At 41.5% G+C, this 22,603-nt stretch overlaps 1 protein-coding gene across 2 annotated transcripts in view; it reads right to left on the bottom strand.

Moving 5' to 3' along the window:
* Nucleotides 1-22,603, bottom strand: part of prkg3 (protein kinase cGMP-dependent 3) — a 130,533-nt gene that overhangs the window by 6,156 nt on the left and 101,774 nt on the right. For both annotated transcript variants that reach the window (XM_052098597.1, XM_052098598.1), the window contains 2 exons: nucleotides 20,049-20,111; nucleotides 271-346 (listed from right to left, as the gene is read on the bottom strand). In XM_052098597.1, the coding sequence (XP_051954557.1) occupies nucleotides 271-346; nucleotides 20,049-20,111 (139 nt within the window). The remainder of the gene's footprint in view (nucleotides 1-270; nucleotides 347-20,048; nucleotides 20,112-22,603) is intronic.

Genomic DNA, 22,603 nt, shown 5'->3' with positions numbered 1-22,603 from the left:
TTACACTTGGTCTTTCAAAAAGCAAGAGTAAAAAAAGTAAAATGTAAAACAAAGTAAAAAATTAAAATGCATGAAGTGACCAAGTGTAAACACCCCCTTAATTAAAGTTTAGACAGTTAGAAAAGAAGCAAAATATTTGGGCACTCATGCAATGTAACGTAAATTAAAATTGTGACAGATATTTTTAATTTGGCCTATGGAGAATTGCCTTGATGCAGACAGTAATAAATAAGCCAGAAGACCTATTAAGGCAAACAATGAAAACGTGACCTTTCTTATGAGTCGAATAGTTGGTGCTTCCAGTTGCCCCATTCTTAATTGGTGCCAGTTAATGCTGTTAAACCACCTGAGAATAAAATGAGGAAAAAATAAAAACTCTTTCAAAGTCACATTGCTAGTGTGTGGGGATGGTGTATAGAAAAAAGCACTACTGCTACACAACCACTAGGCTGTTAAATTATTGTGGAGAAATGACAAATAATTACATCTTAAAGGTGAATTGTGTAATTTCTGTGCCACTAGCAGTAACAAACAGACTTATAGTAATTGCCTATGTTTGGAATAGCATACTAATCTTTCTATTTCTGCAGTATATACTATGCACACTGTAAATGTATGGGAATTTTCTGAATGCATAAAATACCCAGAATACCTACTATATTTGGTAGACATCCAGAATAGTGTAATGAATAAACCGGAAGCAATATCAGCCAAATGGCAATTTTGAATCACTATTTGATTGGATTGCCAAACGACCCAATGAAAATCTAAATTAAAGCTTTGTTAATTTTAGCTCATGTCTACATTGACTGGGGCTGCAAATAATAATTATTTTGATAATTGATTAATCTAAAGATAATTACAATGATTATTCGACTACTTGCACTTATCATCTGATAGCGGCTGCATTTCATTTCTAGTGCTTTAGATTTTAGTGCTGCCTTCGACATGATAGATCACGACATTCTCTTGAACAGGCTGGAGAAATATGTTGGCATTTGTGGACTTGCATTAGCATGGCCACTACCACTTTGTCTATGTAAATTAGAAATTGTCAATCCAAACAAAAGTTAAGTATAGAGTACCACAGGGTTCAGTTTTAGGGCCTCTGCTTTTCATTTTGTATATGCTTCCCTTGGGAGATATTATCAGGAATCGTTGAATATATTTCTACTGTTGCAGTCAATACCCAACTTTATTTTTCTTCAAAACCTGACAAATTTCACAATTCTCCAAATTAGCAGTGTGTATCAATGAAATCAAAGATTGGATGGCCAGAAATTTCCTTCTACTCAAATCTGACAAAACAGAGATACTAATTATTGGACCCTAAACCTCTAAAAACAAGCTGCCAAAATATAATTTGACACTCGATGGATGTACTGTTACGTCGTCATCAACAGCATAGGACATAGGTGTTATATTTGATACCAATCTGTTCTTTGAAAATCGAATCATGAATGTTTGTAGAACAGCATTCTTCCACCCAAGAAATATTGCTAAATTATGACACATGCTCTCTGTTGCTCATGCAAAAAAACTAATTAATGCGTTCATGACCTCAAGCCTAGATTATTGTAATGCATTACTGGGAGGATGTCCAGCAAGATCAATAAATAAACTTCAAATGGTTCAAAATGCAGCAGCCAGTGTGCAGACTAGAACCAAGAAATATGATCATATTAGCCCCATTTTATCGTTGTTACATTTGCTGTCTGTTAAATTTCATATTCATTTAAATTTGTTAACCCTCTGGGGTCTCAAGGGTGTTTTGGCCCTGGAGAAGTTTTGACATGCCTTGACATTTGTGCTTTTTTCAGTTGCTTAAAAACACATTATTGGCTAAAGTCTGATAACACTGTATTCAGCACAAACTGGGCTACAATAATATGTGAGCAACATGTGTGTACATGTTTGTATTTTTGAGAAAATAACGTTTATGCATGGTTTTTGAAAAAACTAAATTTTTAAGTGATTGAAATAAGGCCATATACTAAAAATTTGTCCACAAGGCTTTTGAGAACTGGATCTTGTAGCCTAGAGTTTTTGCTACAAAATGATGTGAAAACCATCCTGATCACTCATTCATACAAAACAATATAGTCATTGAACTTATGTAAGACACTTTTAGTGTTAGAAAGGTCATATGCGAGGAGGCGTGAATGATCATGAATATTGATTGTAATTCACTCCTGAGGAGACAAAGACCCCTCCCCTGGGCCTATCACTGAGGAATGTGACAGAAAGAGAATGAATGTGAGGAGACTTAATGATCAAAATCAAGTATTAAGTTAAAAGAAGTAATCTGATTATACATTTTCTTTACATAAAGACTTTACTTAATTTTATACCTACACTACCATATAAAGGTATTAGAAGAAGTCTCTTCTGCTCACCAAGACATTTATTTGATCCAAAATACAGTAAAAACATTGTGTGAACTCATTTGACAATTTTAAAGAACAGTTTTATATTTGAATATAGTTTAAAAATATATCGTCCGTCGACCCCAGAGGGTTAACTACGTACAAAGCTTTGAATGGTCTAACTCTGCAGTACTTAAGTGACCTTCTACCACACTATATTCCATCACGTTCATTTCAATCACAAAATTCGGGCTTGTTAATAGTTCCTAGAATATCAAAATCCACAAAAGGAGGTATATTCTTTTCATATTTGGCTCCGAAACTATGGAAAAGTCTCCCGAACACTGTACGGGATGCAGACACACTTACCGAGTATAAGTCTAGACTCATGCAATTTGTGATCAAAGTTGAATTTTCAGCATCATTACTGCAGTCTTCAGTGTCACATGATCCTTCAGAAATCATTATAATATGCTGATTTTCTAATATGGGCATATTTAAAGTGCATTTTACTCATTTACACCTGAACAGATATTTGCAAGCACAAGCATGATGATAATGAGGCAGCATAAACACCAGTTAAAATATAATCTAAACATTCATATAATTTTATATCATATTACATATCATATTTATATCATACAGCAACAGCATTTAAATGTAACTAAAACTTGCTTATTAGGAGTCATATTTCAAATGTCAATACTCTGAATCCTGGCTGGCATGTCTGGAAACAGTCCCACTAGTAAAATATGTACATGTTTATATAAAATAGCATGTCAACTAAAGAAAACTCCCGCTCTTCTTCAGAGTCCCGCTCTTCTTCTGACGAAAATGTTAACTCTTCCTTACAATCCAGGTGTTTCCTCGCCTGTGTATCATTACAAACGCGCAGTAAATTGAATGAATTGTTTACATCAAACCTCACTGTCGGGGGCGTTTACCATTTGCCTTGATCGTCTCAGCACATTAGCGTATGAATGGCACGCTCTGCTGGTGGGTGGGATCAAATTATCTATGAACCAGTAAAAACTGTACATCGCTTTGTTTCATACAGATTACATTGCAGGAGAATATTTGTTTTAAATTTCAATTGTTTTATTTAAAAGTAGAAATGTTAAGCTTTCTTTAGACATATGTTTCATGTTTGTGTGATAAGTATTCGTGGAGTTTCAGTTCATTTTTGTGACGTGTTTCAGAAATGTGCTTGTGAACACGGAGACTGCTGAAAGCTCACCCTTTTTATTTTCTTTATTTTACAAAAGCACAAGGTTTTGTTGTTATTGGGAGGGTACACAAATAAAAGTAGACCCTAGAGGGTTAACTACGTACAAAGCTTTTAATGGTCTAACTCTGCAGTACTTAAGTTACCTTCTACCACACTATATTCCATCATGTTCATTTCAATCACAAAATTTGGGCTTGTTAGTAGTTCCTAGAATATCAAAATCCACAAAAGGAGGTAGATTCTTTTCATATTTGACTCCGAAACTATGGAAAAGTCTCCCTAACACTGTACGGGATGCAGACACACTTACTGAGTATAAGTCTAGACTCATCTATTTAGCCAGGCATATACCTCATTTATCCTTCAACGCAATTCGTCTGCTTTAGTTAGGTCTGCCGGATCCAGAAACCAGAAACACTGATCATGATCTATAACTCTAATATTTTTCTATTTATATCCCTGTATCAACCTCAGGACACCTATCCTGTACTTTCTGGATCCAGCTTCATGTTGGACTCCACTGCTAAGTGTCACTGAGTGATGATGATTAAATGCAGGCGGTGCCAGCCAAACATCACTTCAGTCTATTCTTATGTTGGACTTTAGAGGATGAACTGATACCAACTCAAGCCATAAGACATAGGATACATCATATGCCATTCCCTGAACCTTGGATTTAGGATAGACCTCACCGAAATTACCGGTCGTTTGAACTGCGATGCACCTCACTGATCTCTGCCTTCATCACCTTGGACTAACGATGGACTACACTCTTATAATAGAATACATAGACTATCAATTAATTTGCCAACAAAACCATTCATCAGCCAACTAACAAAGGACCAAAATAATTATTGTACTATGCATCTATGTGAACTTCTTCAGTTAATCCAGCATGAACTCCAAAGACATTAGTAATTAATCTTACAGTTCTTACAAAATCTTTGTTTACACAGTGACTATACATAAGTAATATTGGCATTATTTTAATGATGTTAGCCACCACAGTGAGCCTGGTTTCTCCCAAGTAATTTTTTTCTCCATTAACCAACTTTTGTGTTCCTTGCCACAGTCACCTTTGGCTTGCTCACTGGGTTTCTAAATACAATTATTATTTAATTATTTATTTTTAAACACAATTGTATTTTAACAAACTACACACATGACATCTCTAAGACATTATTGATATTACAGATTCATTTTCTGTTAACGCATGATTTTCTGTAAAGCTGCTTTAAAACTATGTGTGTTGTGAAAGGCGCTATACAAATAAATATGACTTGATTTTACTTTACTATTCTGTGATTATTGCAACAATTAATCATTAGCTCTCAATCAGCTTGTGCCTGACTTAAAAGGTTGTATTAAACATGCTTACTAACAATAAAGAGGACAAAAACATCTTTTAAAATTACCTCTAAATGACATTCACTGAATTAAAGGGGGGAAAATACTTTTTATTAAGTTTAATTCAGTAAAGAAATTCACTGCAAAAAAAAAAAAACAATTCTATTGTTATCAAGTGTTTTTGTCTTATTTTCCATTTAAAATTGTCTAAAAATCCTTAAAATATGATACATTTACTTGAGAAGCAACATATAAGACATTTAGACTTGCTTTAAGAGAATGTATCTTAAATATAAATGTTTTTTGTATATAAGCTTATTTTTTCACTTGGTTATACTTCTGCGAGTGCAGTAAAGACAAAATATACTTATATTCACATGCTATTCTCTAAAAGCAAGTCTAAATATCTTATATGCTGCTTCTCATGCAAATGCATATTTTCTAAAGTATTTTTAGATATTTTCATATATTTGTATTTTTTTATTCAACATTCTCAGATAACAATTTGTTCTTCTGCAGTATAGCTCTTAGGAGTTTTATATATTTATATTGGAAAACAAGCCAAAACAAAAACAAATAAAAAACGTATTTTGTTGCAGTATATAATGGAGCGAAGACTACCTATCTTACCTTTCTACTCACTTCAATCCATCTTTAACCCACAAAAAAAAAACTTTCAAAAACAATTTTCTTCCTGATAAGAAATGCACAGTGACACATATATTATGATTCAATAAGTTGCGAGCCATCATGTTATAATCTAGCCCGCACCAGAGTGTTCATCAGCCGGATGTAGTTTCAATTTCTCCCCCTTTAGATTGGGTCACTTCACTCGACTCATAGAAGCGGCACTGACTGCCCGGATAAATGTTTTTAGTTATTTACATGACCTGCTTCCATTTTATTTTAACTTTATTAAAGCTATAATGCATTAAATAGAACTGCATTAAAGATTTAACGCTGGTGTGTTTCCTTTAAAGATGCTTGACACGCAAGTTTTGCTTCATCATTATTTATTGTGATCTCATGTTATGTTAAATGAGATCAAATGACTATTCAACAACAAATATTTTTGTCAACAATTTGTTATTGTCGACGTTGTCAATTACGTCGACTAATCGTTTCAGCCCTAACTGTGACACATATGTTGTCCTTGTATTGTTGTTGTGTTCCTGTCTTTTGTTTTCTAAGTTTCTAGTTCCTTGTGTTTTGTTTGTATTCACAGCTAGTGCAATTAGGTTACTACAGATGGTCCAAAAGGCAGCTGTGCTTCTGGTCTCAATCAACCAAAGAGGGACCATGCCACACCACTCTTGATTTCACTCTACTGATTATTAATAGCCGCCCGCATTATATTCAATCCTGTTAACTTTGACCTTCAGGAAAGCCAGTGGAACAGCTCACATAATACTTCAATTCAATGTCCCCCTCGCTCTCAGCAGTCAATGAATGAACAAAGCCTGCTGTTCCATCACCGTGAGGCACAAAGTCGTTATCCAGATTGGATAATTGTTCTCTGTTGTTCTGTGGTGGTATGAGCTTCCAACCTACACTTGATCTGTTAAGACTATCTCAACATCTCTTCCACAAGCAGTTAACATAAGCATAAAAGCACTTCCTATTTAATAAAAAAAAATCTTCTCTCTCTTTGACTGTTTCTGCTCTAGCTTCTGTACTATTGTAGCTTCTATTGGAACTTCGGAGTGTGATACTGCAGATATTTTGACTTTTGTATGAAAAATAGTTTGTTGTATTGTTAATTTTCATGCATCTGCTGAATGACTAAATGTAAATGTATCTCAATGTACCTTTAACATGTAACATGATGAGGTCATGTGACAACAATGTAGCATACAACCATTTGCTAAGTTTATAGTTGCATACTGTTTCACAAAAAGTAGGCTGTATATGTACTGTTCAATATACAGTTTTCATTTTGTATATAACTACTGTTTCCAGACAAGTTTCCAAACAGCCACTTCTGCCACTGAACAAATAAATAAACAGGTAGTCACACCAAAAGTTGACATGTCTGCCCACTCAAACAACATGGCTATGGTTTCAAAAAAGCCACAGATCCACAGTGTTTACACTCTTCAGCAGGGTTGGATTGTAACGGAATACATGTCATTTCTATTTTATGTATTCAGAATACAAAAATGAAATAAATGTATTCAGCCCTTGTTATGTTTTTTAAGCATTTGTATTCAGAATACAGTTTGTAAAACAGTTCAAGGATGGGCAAGGAGGAGGCGAGAACCGGCTTGTCAATATAAATGATATTTAATGAAAACTTAAACCAAAAGCATAAACAAACACACACATGATGGACATGCCCGTAATTCTCTCTCTCTTGAACCGTCGTCACCGGCCGCCTTTATCCCTTGCGCGCCTCATCAGGCCGATTGGGGACCGGGCGTGCGATATTCCGACCCGGCCCCGCCCCCCTCCGCTCCACACTCCTCCTGGCGTTATCTCAGGCCGAGGTGCCACCGGCATGACGTACACCCCCCCTATCCCTGGGGCAGGGTGTATCTTGTGTCCCGCATGGTCATCCCCACCTTCCTCGCCCTGGGAGGAGACAGGAGGGGAAGAAAACAACAAAAAAATAGGCGAGGGAAAAGGCCAACACGGTGCGAAAGAGAGAGAGAGAGGAGAGAGAGAAAAAGCTCACTCACCGGTTCTCTGATGTACCGTCGCGTGGTCCTCGAACACTCCTCCACACTCAGGCGGACGACAGCCGCTCCAACCCTGGGCGAACCAGAGTGAAACCTTCGTCCCCCAGCGGGCAGAACGCGCCTCCACTTTTCTGGCAGCAAATGGGGACACTCCTCCGCCCATGGCAGCGGCTCTACCGCTCCGGGCGGTCGGAGAGTTTCTTCCCTCCTCCCCTCGCGGACGGCGGTCTCCCTCGACCCCTCCGCGTCTCTGGGGATGGCAGGGCACTCCTCCGCCCCCGGCAGCGGCTCCCTCGCTCCAGGCGGTCGGGTTATCCAGTCCCCACTTGCTCCGCGGTCGACGGCCGTTCCCCGCATCCGAGCGGTCGGGCTACTCCGTCACCTAGCAGATGGCAGCGGCGCTCCCCAGGGTGGACGGCAGTGTCGAAGACTCTGCGACGGACATCCCTCCTCCTTCCCGGGCTTTGGCACCAATGTAAAACAGTTCAAGGATGGGCAAGGAGGAGGCGAGAATCGGCTTGTCAATATAAATGATAATTAATTAAACTTAAACCAAAAGCATAAACAAACACACACGACGGACATGCCCGTAATTCTCTCTCTCTCGAACCATCGTCACGGCCGCCTTTATCCCTCGCGCGCCTCAACAGGCCGATTGGGGACCGGGCCCGCGATATTCTGACCCGGCCCCGCCCCCCTCCGCTCCACACAGTTACATTATAAAATTTTGTTAGAATACTTTTAGAATACAGTATTTCTGTCCTAATATTCAAAATGATTCTCATCAATCAAGTAAAAACGTCTTGGTTACTGTTATAACCTCCATTCCCTGATGGAGGGAATGAGACGTTGTGTCGATATAGTGACACTAGAGGTCGCTTTTGAGAGCCCAGAACACCTCCCATTCTTTGAGAACAGGCCAATGAGAATTGGCAAGTTTAATTTGCATGCCACTTCCCTGGACATACGGGTATAAAATGAGCTGGAATGCAATTTCATTTAGGTGTTGTGCTGAGAAACCGAGACAAGGTCCGGCCATTTCAGCGGCTTGTACAGTGTTGTGGCATGAGGGACACAACAACTCATTCCCTCCATCAGGGAACAAGACATTCCCCTTCTGTCACTCACTTGACGTTGTGTCGATGTAGTGACATTAGGGGTCCCTATAGAAAAACGCAATAACAGCTGAACCGTGTTACGTGAACTGCTGATGCAGGTGCAAGCAGGCTGCTGCATGCCTAATAGCAGGTGCATCAGACTGCACGTAACCTCCCCCAACACACCAAAATACAAAGTAGTTCCCCACATCTCTGAGGGGGGAAAGCGATGTAACTTGCATGGGAGCAGGCCATGCCAGCCTCGGCCTTGTCTCTCTATGTTTTCTCTCCACAGAGTATTTGATTCAGATGGGGCCATCTAATGCTATCATATGCATCGGAGAAGGTGTTCTATTCCTTTTCTATTCTTTAAGGGGGAAAAGACCCAGCAGAGACCACATCGTGTGCAAAAGGGGAAGTCAACATGTGGAAATACGACACATGGGCTCAGCAGCCAGATGTGGAAGAGGTGCGGTGGTAGGTCCCGCCATGAAAGGGGGGGAACTCTACAAACACAGTGACCGGGGACAGAGAGAGCTCTGCACAAGGGAGATGCAGGTCCGCCAACAGGGAGACCGTACAACAGAATATACATTACAGGTGTTACCGGAGTAATCAGCACCTATGGAGCACCTATTCCAGAACAGGGCATATTAGACCCCGTAGTGGGGCTGACTGCGAACTCCTCCACAGAGTTTGTGAACCATAGTGAGGAAGTACATCCAGGGTCCACGACTTCGTGAACTCGACTGGGGGTAAAAGCGCACATTTTCGCCTCAGGGGAGGGGAAAGGCGCTATATGCAAGCGATACACCCAGACAGCTGTTCCGTATTACCAAACTCTACCTGTTGGTACCTGAAAGAACACGAGATGAAACCAGCTCAACCCAGAGATTGTAAAATCTTGTGAAAGTATTGGGTGTTGCCTGGCCCGCTGCTCTGCAGTTGTCTGCTAGAGAGGTGCCATTGGCCAATGCCCATGAGGACGCCACACAAGGGGGCGGGCACGGCCTGGGTATGGTAGGCCAATGCAATGGCGTCCACGATCCAGTGGGCAAGCCTCTGTTTAGAAACAGCGTTCCCTTTCCACTGTCCACCAAAGCAGACAAAGAGCTGCTCAGAGTGTCTAAATCTCTGCGTATGATCCAAGTAGGTGTGCAAAGCACACACCGGACACAGCAATGACTGGGCTGGGTCTGCCAACTCCCGGGGCAGCGCTTGCAGTTTCACCACCTGATCCCTGAAGGGGGTTGTGGGAACCTTAGGCACATAGCCCGGTCGGGGTCTCAGGATCACTTGAGAAACTGCCAGACCAAACTCCAGACAAGAGTGGCTGAAAGAGAACGCTTGCAGGTCCCCCACCCTCTTGGTGGAGGTGAGAGCAATCATAAAGGAGAGGGCTTTCAGCTCGACTGACTCTACCGCTAGAATCAGTCAAGCTAGAGTCAAATGGGACTCTCTGAAGGTAGGAACCTGATCAGGTTTCCCTAGGGACTTACAATCCACTGCGTCGTGGTGTGCGGCTATAGCGGCTACGTATACCTTCGAGGTGGAGGGGGACAGCCACCCCTCCAACCTCTCCTCCAGGAAGGAATGTACTGACCCAACTGCGCATCTCTGGGGGTCTTCGGCTCGGGAAGAACACCAATTCATGAACAAACACCACTCAGGGCATAAAGCTGCCCGGTAGTGGGAGCTCTGGCTTGAGTCGTGTCTATGACTGCTGGTGGTAGGCCACTTAAATCTTCCACATCCTGTCCAAAGGCCAGACATGGAGGTGCCAGATTGTGCCCCGTCGCTGAGAAAGAAGGTCCTTACTCAGAGGAATCTGCCAGGGAGGTGAGGTCCGAGAACCAAGTCTGAGTGGGCCAGTTTGGGGCCATGAGGGTGACTTGTTCCTCATCCTCCCTGACATTGTACAGGGTCTGTGCAACAAGGCACACTGGGGGGAACGCATAGTTGCGCAACCCCGGGGCCAGCTGTGTGACAGCATGTCTGTCCCGAGGGGGGCTCCCGTCAGGGAATACCAGACGGGCAGTGGGAGGATTCCTGGGAAGCAAACAGGTCCACCCGTGCTTTGCCGAATCGACTCCAAATCAGATGGACCACCTGGGGGTTGAGTCTCCACTCTCCACTGAGCATTGCCTGCCACGACAGCTCGTCCGCTGTGGCTTTGAGGCTGCCCGGGATGTGAGTGGCCCGCAGCAACCTCAGCTGCTGCTGACTCCAGAGGAGGAGATTGTGGGTGAGATGCGACAAGAGTGTACGCCGCCTTGGCGATTTATATATGCTACTGTCGCTGTGTTTTCGAACCGGAACAAACACATGGTTGCCTGAATCAACAGCAATAGCCTCTGCAGGGTGAGCAGTACAGCCCGCAAAGCCAGGAACCGGTGGCTACATGCCTGTTTCACAAGGCATCCCAGACCAGTTTGGAGGTGTCTGTGGAGACAACGACACGTCTGGATACTTGCTGTAGGGGAACTCCTGCCCATAGAAATGCAAGGTCTGTCAATGGGCTGAATAAGTGCCGGCAAAGCGGCGTGATAGCTACGCAAAATATGCCATGGCGCCATACCCATCTCGTGACTCGAGTCTGAAGCCAGTGCTGAAGCGGTCTCATGTGCATCAACCCGAGCAGCGTGACTGCCGTATGCCCAAGGAGCCTCTTTCAGTGAACCACTGTCCTCCGCCTGAATGACATCAGGCAGTTCAGCACCGATTCTGTGCACTTGCTTGTGAGGCGTGCTATTATTGAGACTGAGTCTAACTCCATGCCGACAAAAGAGATGCTCTGAACCGGGGAGAGCTTGCTCTTTTCCCAGTTGACCCAAAGCCCTTGTCGGCTGAGGTGCCTGAGCACCAAATCCCTGTATGCACACAGAAATTCTCAAACTCTCGAGAGTGTACTAGAATCAGCCATTTGTCGAGGTAGTTGAGTATGCGGATGCCCACTTCCCTTAACGGGGCAAGAGCTGTCTCTGCGACTTTCGTGAAGAAGCGAGGGGACAGGCCTAAGGGGCGGACCTTGTTCTGATATGCCTGGTCGTCGAAGGCAAACCATAGGAAGGGTGCATGTCGAGGTAGAACAGAGATGTGAAAGGACATGTCCTTCAGGTCTACTGCTGCGATCCAATTTTGATGCCGGACGCACGTCAAAATATGTTTCTGTGTCAGCATCTTGAACAGGAGACTGTGTAAAGCCCGGTGAAGAACTCGCAGGTCCAAGATTGGTCACAACCCACCGCCTTTCTTTGCCATGATGAAGTAAGGGCTGTAGAACCCTTTCCCCATCTCGGCTGAAGGGACAGGCTCTATCGCGCCCAAAGATGGGTCATGATCTCTGCACGCAGGGTGGCAGCGGTCTCGCCCTGCACCGAAGTGAAGCGGACACCGCCGAACCGGGGCGGGCGCCTGGCGAACTGAATCACGTAGCCAAGGCCTGGCCAGCCACCGCAACGGGTTGGAAAGCGTTAGCCATGCATCCAAGCTCCGGGTGAGGGGCACTAAGAGGATGATTGTGTCTGACGTACCTGGGGGTGGGGTCTCGCGGCGGGGAGGAGCAGGCGACATAGCATCGGGGAGTGTTGATGCTGTGCTGAGGGGAGCTCAAAGCACTTACCTAGCTCTGTGAAACTGTCATACGGCAGGTTAGCGACTGAGGAGGAGGGCCTCTTGTGCCGTCCTCGAGAATCGTCAAAACCGGCGGGCCATATGTGTGTTGCGGCCGGGCGCGCAAAGGCGGAGAGGTCGCGTTCGCGGGGCCCTGGCTGCAGGTGCTCAGTGTCCAGCGTCATCTTATCAATAAAACCAGTGGACAGATGTAGTTCGGCCTCTATGTGCTAAGCTCCAGCTGGATGTTAAAGCCAGTATTTGTGCACATACTGAAGGAGTTTTCCCTCCTTTTTGGACTAAGAACAAAGAGACCACGTTTTTCTAACCTCATCATTTGGCCATGGTAAAGTAAGATTAACTTAGCTATGTTCCAGTCTTTTAGTATACATATTATAACCAGTTCATTCAGATTTCACTGCAAGACAACAGTGAATTTATTTTGAAAAACGGAAAGGCGACCAGCTCCCTTATCCCTCTTTTTGGGAGGATTTCCCAAGTAAGGCTTGATATCTGGGCAGATTTAGATTAGAAACTGTGATTTTTCTTGCACAAATAAATCTTATGTTTGATTCTAAATGCTGATGTTTTAAGTATATTTTGTGTGTTTAACTCTGATTGCGGTTTGCTGTTTTGATTTGGGAGATCGTAATTTTTGGGTGAAATGTTGTTTTGTTGAGTGATCTGAACTAGTAATTCAGTCCCAATCTTACAATTAGATTTCATGCACCTCTTTGCTCGCTCTTTCTCTCTCACTCTCTCACTGATATTCACGGAGTGGCACTGCGGTCTATGTCCAACTCAGGCTGGTGTTTCAAATTATCCCACCTGTTTCATCAGTTCCTTTGTGTGTCTGCTCATTTCCCCCCTCACGTGGTATCAGCTCCACTGCTCTGGAACTGATCCAGCCATCTTTCCTTTCTCCTTTCCTTCTATATTTTGCTCCGCCTAGTCCTCCACTTTGGATCTAATCCTCCGTGTTGGGCATGTTCTTCCATTTTGGATTTAATCCTCCATTTTGGATCTAATCTGCCATTTTGGATATAATCCTCCATTTTGCTTTCTTTGTTACCATATCTAGTCACACACACACACACACACACACACACACACACACACACAGGCGCGCGCACGCGCACACACACACACACACACATACATACACACACTAGCATATAGCTCCATTATTAGTTAGGATTTCCATGTTATATTTTACAGTACTGACTGTGTTCATTACTACTTGATTATAATACATTTTGTTGTAATATAATTACATGTACTCATGGTTGTTTTTGCTTGCCACGTCAAGAATTCCCATATTACCTCAGTGTACTGTTATTGTATTGGTGTTTGAAACTAACTGTAATTACATTACTGTTGGATTTGTATGGCAATAATTTAACTAGTTCTTATTAAGCATCAGGGTAGATTTTTATGAGACTCGATCAGTAACTTGCTATCATTTTTCTCGTCAAAGAGTGGTGCCCCGAGGATAGAATTTAATGAGTTAAATTATATTATGTAAATTAAATATTAATTAAGAATGAATAAATATTAGTGATTATTTCTGATAGTAAGATTGATCTAAACAACCAGTAGCACCTACATAGATGAACCAAATTCTCAAAATATCTCAACACTCCACTCTCATACAGGTAACCGAGTGAATTAACCTCCCTCACAATCCACTCTGACCAACAGAAAGGGGACTTATTAATACATAATTTAGGTTCAGCCATATGCTTGAGGCAACATTTAAATAAATGTCTGAAATAAACACTCTGGACACTTTTGTCCAAACCACAGGCAAACGTGAGATAACAGGGTGTGACTTAACTTCTCTGGTTAGTTTGATAGAACGGCGAAATAGGGGCAAGGACTTCCTTTTCAATACGAAACCAGGGAGGGGCTCTCTCAGGTGGAAGCAACCAATGAGGAAGTTTGGAATGAACCACCACATCCTCACACAGTTCTACACCAGCACTGTAAAGAGCATCCTGACTGGCTGCATCACTGCCTGGTACGGCAATAGCACTGCCCACAACCACTCGATGACACATCATCGAGAGGTGAGCTTAACTCCCGCCAGGACATATATACCAGACGGTGTGTGAAAAAAGCTTGGAGGATCAACAGAGACTCTAGCCACCCGAGCCATGGGCTGCTCTCACTGCTACCATCATGCAGGTGGTATCGCAGCATCAGGACCCGCACCAGCCCGACAATCAGACTTTTGAACACTTGATCTCTCACGATCAATATACATCAGCACTGTGCTTTATTAATCTTACACTGGACTATCATAAATTATATTCTCTTTACAATAAAACCTACTGTATATTTTTTATACACTTTATAAACTTTTTTTCTATATTATGTGTATATGTATTCTATTTTGTGTATGTGTATTCTAAATTGTGTGTATTGTTTACTGTACATTGTTTATTATTATTATTGTGTTGTGTAATTATGTGTACATTAGATATGTAAATTGTGTTGTGTAAATATGTTGTTTATTGTAAATTGATATATGTCTCGTCACTTTCATGACTGCTATGTTGCTTGGAACTGTACACAAGACTTTCGCCCACTGTTGCACTTGTGCATATGGTTGTGAGACAATGAAATTAACTGATTTTTTGATTTGATTGGACATAATCCCAATATTTCTTAGGCATGTGGTGAACTCATTAAGTGGTCAAATTATTGTCAGCAGAACTGTTTCCTGTTTGAAATCACTATGCCATGTCTTTCTACCAACACAAAAAGCCCCGATGTTCACGTGCAAACCAAGATTCCTGTGGAGTATGCAAAACTTTCTGAGGTGTTCAATAAAGATAAAGCGGCCCACCTTTCACCTCATCATCCCTGGGACTGCACCATTGAACTCCTGCCTAATGCAGCTCCTCCTAAAAGTAAGGTATACCCACTATCGCTTCCAGAATCTCAGGCTATGGAAAATTATGTTGAAGAGGCATTAACTTCAGGCTTCATATGCCCTTCCACATCCCCTGCTGCAGCAGGATTCTTCTTTGTGGAAAAGAAATATGTTGGCTTCAGACCCTGCATTGATTACCGTGGCCTCAACTCAGTGACAGTCAAATATAGATATCCTCTTCCATTAGTTCCTTCAGCCCTAGAACAACTATGTGAGGCTCGAATTTTTACTAAATTAGACCTCCAAAGTGCATACAACCTCATCCGAATCAGAGAAGGAGATGAATGTTAGATGGCCTTTCTCACCACAAGAGGGCAATATGAGTATCAAGTCATGCCCTATGGCCTTGCCAACTCAGCAGCAGATTTCCAGTCATTCATCAATGAGATTATCCGTGATCTCTTAAACCAGTGTGTCATCACCTACATTGACGATATCCTTGTCTACTCACAAACCAAGGCACAGCACATTCAACAGGTTAAGACTGTACTAACTCACCTACAAGACAACCAACTTTATGTAAATGCTGAGAAATGTGAGTTTCACAACACCAGTGCTACGTTTTGTCCACCCATTCCAGGTAATCACAGACCACAAGAATCTTGAATGCATTAAGAGTGCTAAACGTCTGAATCCAAGACAGGCACGTTGGTCATTGTTTTTCACAAGATTTCAGTTTGCAGTCAAAAACAGTAAAACAGACACACTCTCCAGGAGGTATGACCCCTCACATGGCCCCTGTTACCCAGACTCTATTCTACCACCATCTTTCAGTATCACCCCATCTGGTGGGACATCATGGAAGAAACCCAACGGGAGCAACAAACAGACCCCATCCCAACAACATGTTATCCTACCAAACAATACACACCATGTACTTTCGGACAACGCATCTCCCAGTGGGTCCATACGTCTCTCAGCACCAGACACCCAGGTATCCAACAAACTGTAAGGCTGGTATGTAACTTATTCTGGTGGCCAAGTTTAATTCAAGATATCACTAATTTTGTCAAGTCTTGCTCCATCTGTGCACAATCAAAGACTCCTAGGGAACTCCGCACTTGAAACACTCCCCATTCCTCAAAGACCCTGGTCTCATCTCTCCGTGGAGTTCATCACAGATCACCCTAGTTCCAATGGTTACACTACTATTCTGGTCATTATAGACAGATTCTCTAAATCCTGTCATCTGATTCCCCTTAAAGGTCTCCCTACAGCTATGGAAACTGCTAAGGTTTGTTTCACCACGTATTCAGGATCTATGGTCTGCCAGAGGACATTGTGTCAGACCGGGGCCCCCAATTTACTTCACGTGTATGGCAAGCTTTCTGCAAACAGCTAGACATTAACGCCGGTCTCATCTCAGACTACCACCCACAGGCCAACAGACAGGTGGAGAGACTAAATCAGGAGATTGGTCACTTTCTCAGATCTTACTGCAGCAGTGAACAGGAAAAATGGAGTGACTTTCTTCCATGGGCTGAATATACTCAGAATTCTCTCACCCCCTTCAAATGTGTTCTGGGCTACCAACCTCCCATGTTCCCTTGATCAGGTGAACCTTTGATGGTGCCAGCTGTAGATGATTGGGTCAGGAGAAGTGAGGGGTTTGTTGAGTTTGCTACATCGCTATGCTATCAAATGCTTGAAATAAGAGATGGGACATATACAGGGAGAGATTGTAGCAGGTAATTAAATTTTGTAATACAATTAACTTTAACAACATTAACGTTCACAATCATAGATAAATGTAATGAAGCCCACATACTCAAATTACTGGAAAGCCTTTTTATTAAAGGGTCGAAATTAGCTGGGAATAAAATGCCCAAATACTTAATGCCATGTGTGGGCCACTGGAAGGCGCCCTGCTGAAAATCTGTTACCGGGCAGTATGCTGTCAGAGCCAAAGCTTTGGATTTAGACCAATTGACTCTGTAACCTGAGAACTTAAATAATTCTGTGGAGGCAAGGCATAGATCTAGTGGGGTCGGAGACGAATAATAAAATATAATCTGCGTAAAGCAGAAGCTTATGCGCTAGACCTCACCCCTGGAAAATCCTCCTCCTTTCTTATCGCAGCTACTAATGGTTACAGGGCAAGACAGAACAATAATGGGGAAAGAGGGCAAACCTGCCCGGTGCCCCTATCCAGAGTAAAAAAATCTGAAATGAATACATTTTTTTGTACCACCGATACCGGGTGTTTCACCACCAGCAGATTTCACTGAGGGAATGGTAGAAAAAGACTCTCTCTGCTTTATATATTTAGCCAAAAGCTTCCCTGCTTTTTCCCTGACTCAAAATATGACTGTCTTGCCCTGTATAGCCAAAAACTCCACCTTCCGTGACAAAATAGTATTATATCTGTATTTCAATTGGGCCAATTCTCTGAGGCCATCAGATGGCATTCAGCGCTTCAGTTCTGTCTCTGTACTTTTAATATTCTATTCCAACTCCATGAGTTCTCGTGCTTTGGATTTTTTGATGAATGAGGCATACTGTATGATCTGACCCCTAAGAACCGCATTAAGTGGCCCCCAGGCCACGCCCACAGAGGATACTGAGGACTAGTTGGTCTCCATATTAACATAGATTTCAACCTTTAACATTTGTTCTTTTTGTGGGGTGCCCCAACCCTAACCCTATACCTAACCCACTCATATTATCATTAGACATTTTGGCATATTAGAATTTTTTTTATGTGTGTCAAAAATACAATTATAAAGACTACATTCCAACATTAGGGCAACAGTAAAACCCAGAACTTCCCAAAGCACATATAAAAAAAAGAAAAACGTGCGCTAACACTGATCACCGTCCATCCCTCTAAATTCAAAAAGTCCATGTACGCCTACGAGTCCCTGCGACAACTTAGCCGTTGGATTGCTCAAGTCCAGTGCTTCTGTAAAAAAAATTTGAGACAGAATTACATAACAGAAAATAATCTATAAAACAAACTCCAGCCAAGAGGCAGAATAAACACAAAGATTGTGTAGATTCTTTCACAAAACTGTCTCGAAGGTGTGTTCCTCCACAAAACAATTTTCAGCCACTAGTGGAACCAGCACATAAATAATAATAATAATAATAATAATAATAATATTAATAATAATAAATTAAGCCAGTCAGTTTCATCGGACAGACAAACGAATGTTCAGTGAGCCGGCTGTTTCATAAGTGCAGCAGATGCCCTAATCTTTTCAATGTCCTGCAAAAAATACTCCACAAAAATTTGGGCATTAAGATTGAGCACAAAGAACGAGCAGTTTCATCCACAACTGTCCTGAAGGAGTTTTATTCCACAAAACAAACTCTAGCCGCTAGGCAGAACCAGCACAAAATTAAACAAAAAAGGTGCCCAGCTTCCTTGGATGGTCAAGTGTATGTTCAGCAAGACAGCTCACTTGGGGGCCATATGAATGTCACCAAATGGTTTACTCGCTCCATTGTCTCTATGAAAGACAATGCTTATTGTGGGCATGTACATTTTTTGTGGCCATCTTTAGTATCTATTCTCAATTTGGCCGGAAGCATCGGAGCAAAAACGATCTTCCGTTGATGTAAGAGTTTCTTGCATTCCTTGAATCGATCACGTTTCTCTCTTGTTGAATTCGCAAAAACTTGGAACAAGAAAATGCTGTGATTCTTTTAAGAAAGCTTTCTTTGCTCCTTGTCTCGTGCAACACGAGATCCTTATTGGAAGATCTTAGAAATTTGGTCAGAATTGATCGGGGCCTGTCTCCCTCAGGAGGTCTGCGAGCCGGGACTCTGTGAGCTCGCTCGATTTTTAGCTTATGGCTTGTTATGTCGAGCAGATTTGGGAAGAGCGCTTCTTGGAATTTCACCATATCTCTGCCTTCTCCATGCTCAGGAATTTCTACAATTCAGACTTTATTTTGCCGACTATGAAAGTTTTTCCAAAACACATTGCAAATCTAATTTGGTCGCTAACGGATTAGCAGCTAATTCCCTCTCCGATGACTCCAGATAATCTATCCATCTCTTGACAGCCCTGATTTTGTAACCAACTCAAGAGAATTTTGTATACATTGTATTAATCGATTGACATATTACAGCAAGATCTTCTAAGTCAGAAATTACTTTCACTGTCAGCATCACAGACATGCTCACCAGTTGGATTTTGAATTCTTTGTCACATTGACTTTACAGAAGAACAGATATATAGCAGGGTGTATCGAATCTCACCGGTTTATGACATAAAAATCATTAAAAACTAGCAAAGTGCTAGTTTTGTTCTTCATTTACACATCCGCTCCTCGCATGGTGTCACGTGACTGATCAAATCAGCTTATTCTTAAAATCTAACAATGCTAGAAAATCCAGTTAACATGATTTTTTAAGTAATCAGGTTATTCTCTGCATCTATCTTCAAAATAACAACAGGCATGCACACAATACATTGAATAAGCTGGTAAGAACGCTGGTAAAGGTGTTTCCATGCAGAGTGAAATCAGAGTAATGGAGAAAACTCTATGTGGGTTGATCGATTCATGACTAACTGTTTATGACCTTACCCTGATAAAGAAATAAAGTTTAAGGCTTGACCACACACGATGATGCCCTTAGTTGTTGTTAGATTGTGCATGTACTGTAAATGCACTTAATGGTTTTCATAGTTGACTCTGCATATTTAACTGGTATTCAAGAAACTATTAAACACATCACCTTGAACATAACAAAATAAATACAATTATTAACATAACTGATATACTAAATACTGTAATATTTATCTGAAATAAGCTCCATACTGATACTCATTACCTGTGATGTCGAACATCTTTGATTCCATTTTTCGTGTTTCCCAACCGCTGTCCAGGTCGTGACCTGCAATGATGTAAACAAAACACACACACATGCACTGAATATGGACATTACCAATGTTTATAAATGCTTAACTGTTTATAAATACTTAATGGGTATCGGTTCTTTAAAGTGGAAGTATGTCATTTTTGCACCACCAAATGGAATTGAAAAATAAACAATGTTTTCAAAACAGTTTTCTTAATACGCCTGAATAATTTCCTTTTATCTTGCATAGTTTTTATCATGTTTTCAAGTATGCGGGCATGCATCAAGTGGCATTATTTTTGTTGTTGATGTAAACAACAAAAGCTACAGGAATGTTTCTCTCCCTCCTTTTAAAAATTGAAGAGCATATTTATTTATAAGCTATGAGCCATTATTATCCCATTTGTTTCCTAATTTTGCAGGTCTGCTCATTGCAATACTGAGGGAAGCCCGGTTGTTTTGCACGTACGTCAGAGAAGCAGAGAAGATCATTAGCATGAGCTGGTATTGTTAAACTCACGAAAGCTTTAATCTAAAATATCGCAGTGCACGTGAGAAGCCTTTATCTGAATGTGTGATTATCATTAAATCTCTTCATTAAACATTATATTATCATTAAATAATCTCTATCACTTGGGCGACTGCCGAACATTTTTCAATGGGAGAACCATGGCATTGTTCTGCATGCTGTCCGCAACCCAGTCCGAATAGACCTGCGACCCACCATTTGAGAAACACTGCTGTACTGTATAGTTATCTCTGCATATTAAGCTTGAATAAGATAAAGTATTTTAACACAGAAAAAGTTACATACTTTAGTTTTAATATTGAGAATGATAAATGCCACCATTTAGTGGGTCTTTAAATAATCTAGCACCCAACAACATAATTATACCACTGTGTGTTCAACAGGAAACAACAGATTTCAAAGGTCAAGTAACTTGGTGTATTGTTTACATAAATTACTTCACTGTTTACAAAAAAAACCATTCATTCTCAAAAGAGAAACAAGCATTTTAAGCTTGAAGGTGCACTCACACGTTTTGAATATGTTGTTTTAGATTTACAATAACACCGAGGGGTATGGATGCAGCATTATTCAAACACATTTGTTTTCAGTTACAGATGCCATTGTAGAAATGTTCTATTCACAGTCAGCCATGATACTTTCATACATTAATCAATGAGAGAAAATGTCCAATAACAGGGCAGTCTGTGAAATTAACGTAGTATTCAGCTGGTCACATGATACTAACATGGCAGCCCCAATGAGGGGGACCTCCCCATGTAGCATAAAACAGCTTTTTAAAGGTTATTAATATGGATGGCGAAGAAGCTGCAGCATGAGCACAGGCTCAACTATCGACGCCTACTCCCTTGAACCTCTTGAACCTTGTTGAAGAGTTTCAGATTTGTATGTGGAATACAAAACATAGAAAGGCTCTTAGCTTCTTTGAGCTGACCAGTGGAACTATCAATGCTGCTGATATGGCTACCTTTTTACATTGCATTGGTGCTCTGGTGCAAATAATTTTTGTGAATCTCCCTGGCCATAAAGAGTCATATGGAGACTGTAGCCACGCTGGATGCTACTTAACACCATGGAAAAATGTGGTGTTAGAACTACATGATGAGACGACTGATGCATTTGTGAATGTGTTAAGTGAATTGTCCAAATCTTGTGAGTTTGGAGCTTTAGAACATTATACGATACAAGAACTTGTAGAGAAATGTGCACATAGACAATTGAGAGATAATCTGTTGCAGGAAGAAGGGCCTACATTGGAAAGAGAATTGACTGTTGCTCGAATTTTTGAGTCAGCCCAAGCAAAGTCTAATGTGCTTTCAGATAACAGTACCAGACAAAAAGACAATCACAATAATTTTACTAGAGGTACAAGATCTGCTAATGTATACATGAAACCGCAAAATGCGAACAGAGTGCAATTTGAAAAGAACAGCGACACCAAATGTTACAGATGTGGACTGACAACACATAAAGCAAATTACTGTGGTGTAAAATCAGCAGCCTGCCTGCGCAGCAGAAAAACAGGTCAAGAAGCACATGTTTGCAGCAAGAACACAACTCACAAGAGCATAAAAATATAAGGCAAAAGACAAACCAGACCATAAAGAAAAACCAGTGTGAGCAGTAAATGATAACCCTGATTCTGATTAATTTGTGTATTCAATTGACCCAGAAGGAAAAGGGTCCATAAGAGTAAATTTATATTTATGCATTTGGCAGACGCTTTTTTCCAAAGCAACTTACAGTGCAGTTATAACAGGGACAATCCCCCCGGAGCAACCTGGAGTTAAGTGCCTTGCTCAAGGGCCCAACAGTGGCATCTTGGTGGTGCTGGGGCTTGAACCCACGACCTTCTGGTCAGTAACCCTGAGCCTCAACCACTGAGCCACCACTGCCTATGATACAGCCTATGCATCATAGGCAGTGCCTTTCTTTAACTCAGTGAGAGTGGAAGGACAGTGACACAACAGATGACATTTTTGTGATAAAAGGAAATGCC

The sequence above is a fragment of the Xyrauchen texanus genome, chromosome 30 (genome assembly GCF_025860055.1).
Source record: "Xyrauchen texanus isolate HMW12.3.18 chromosome 30, RBS_HiC_50CHRs, whole genome shotgun sequence".
Lineage (NCBI taxonomy): Eukaryota > Metazoa > Chordata > Actinopteri > Cypriniformes > Catostomidae > Xyrauchen > Xyrauchen texanus.
Note: the sequence above shows the minus strand (reverse complement) of the source record. Positions and strands in the feature narration are given on the sequence as shown.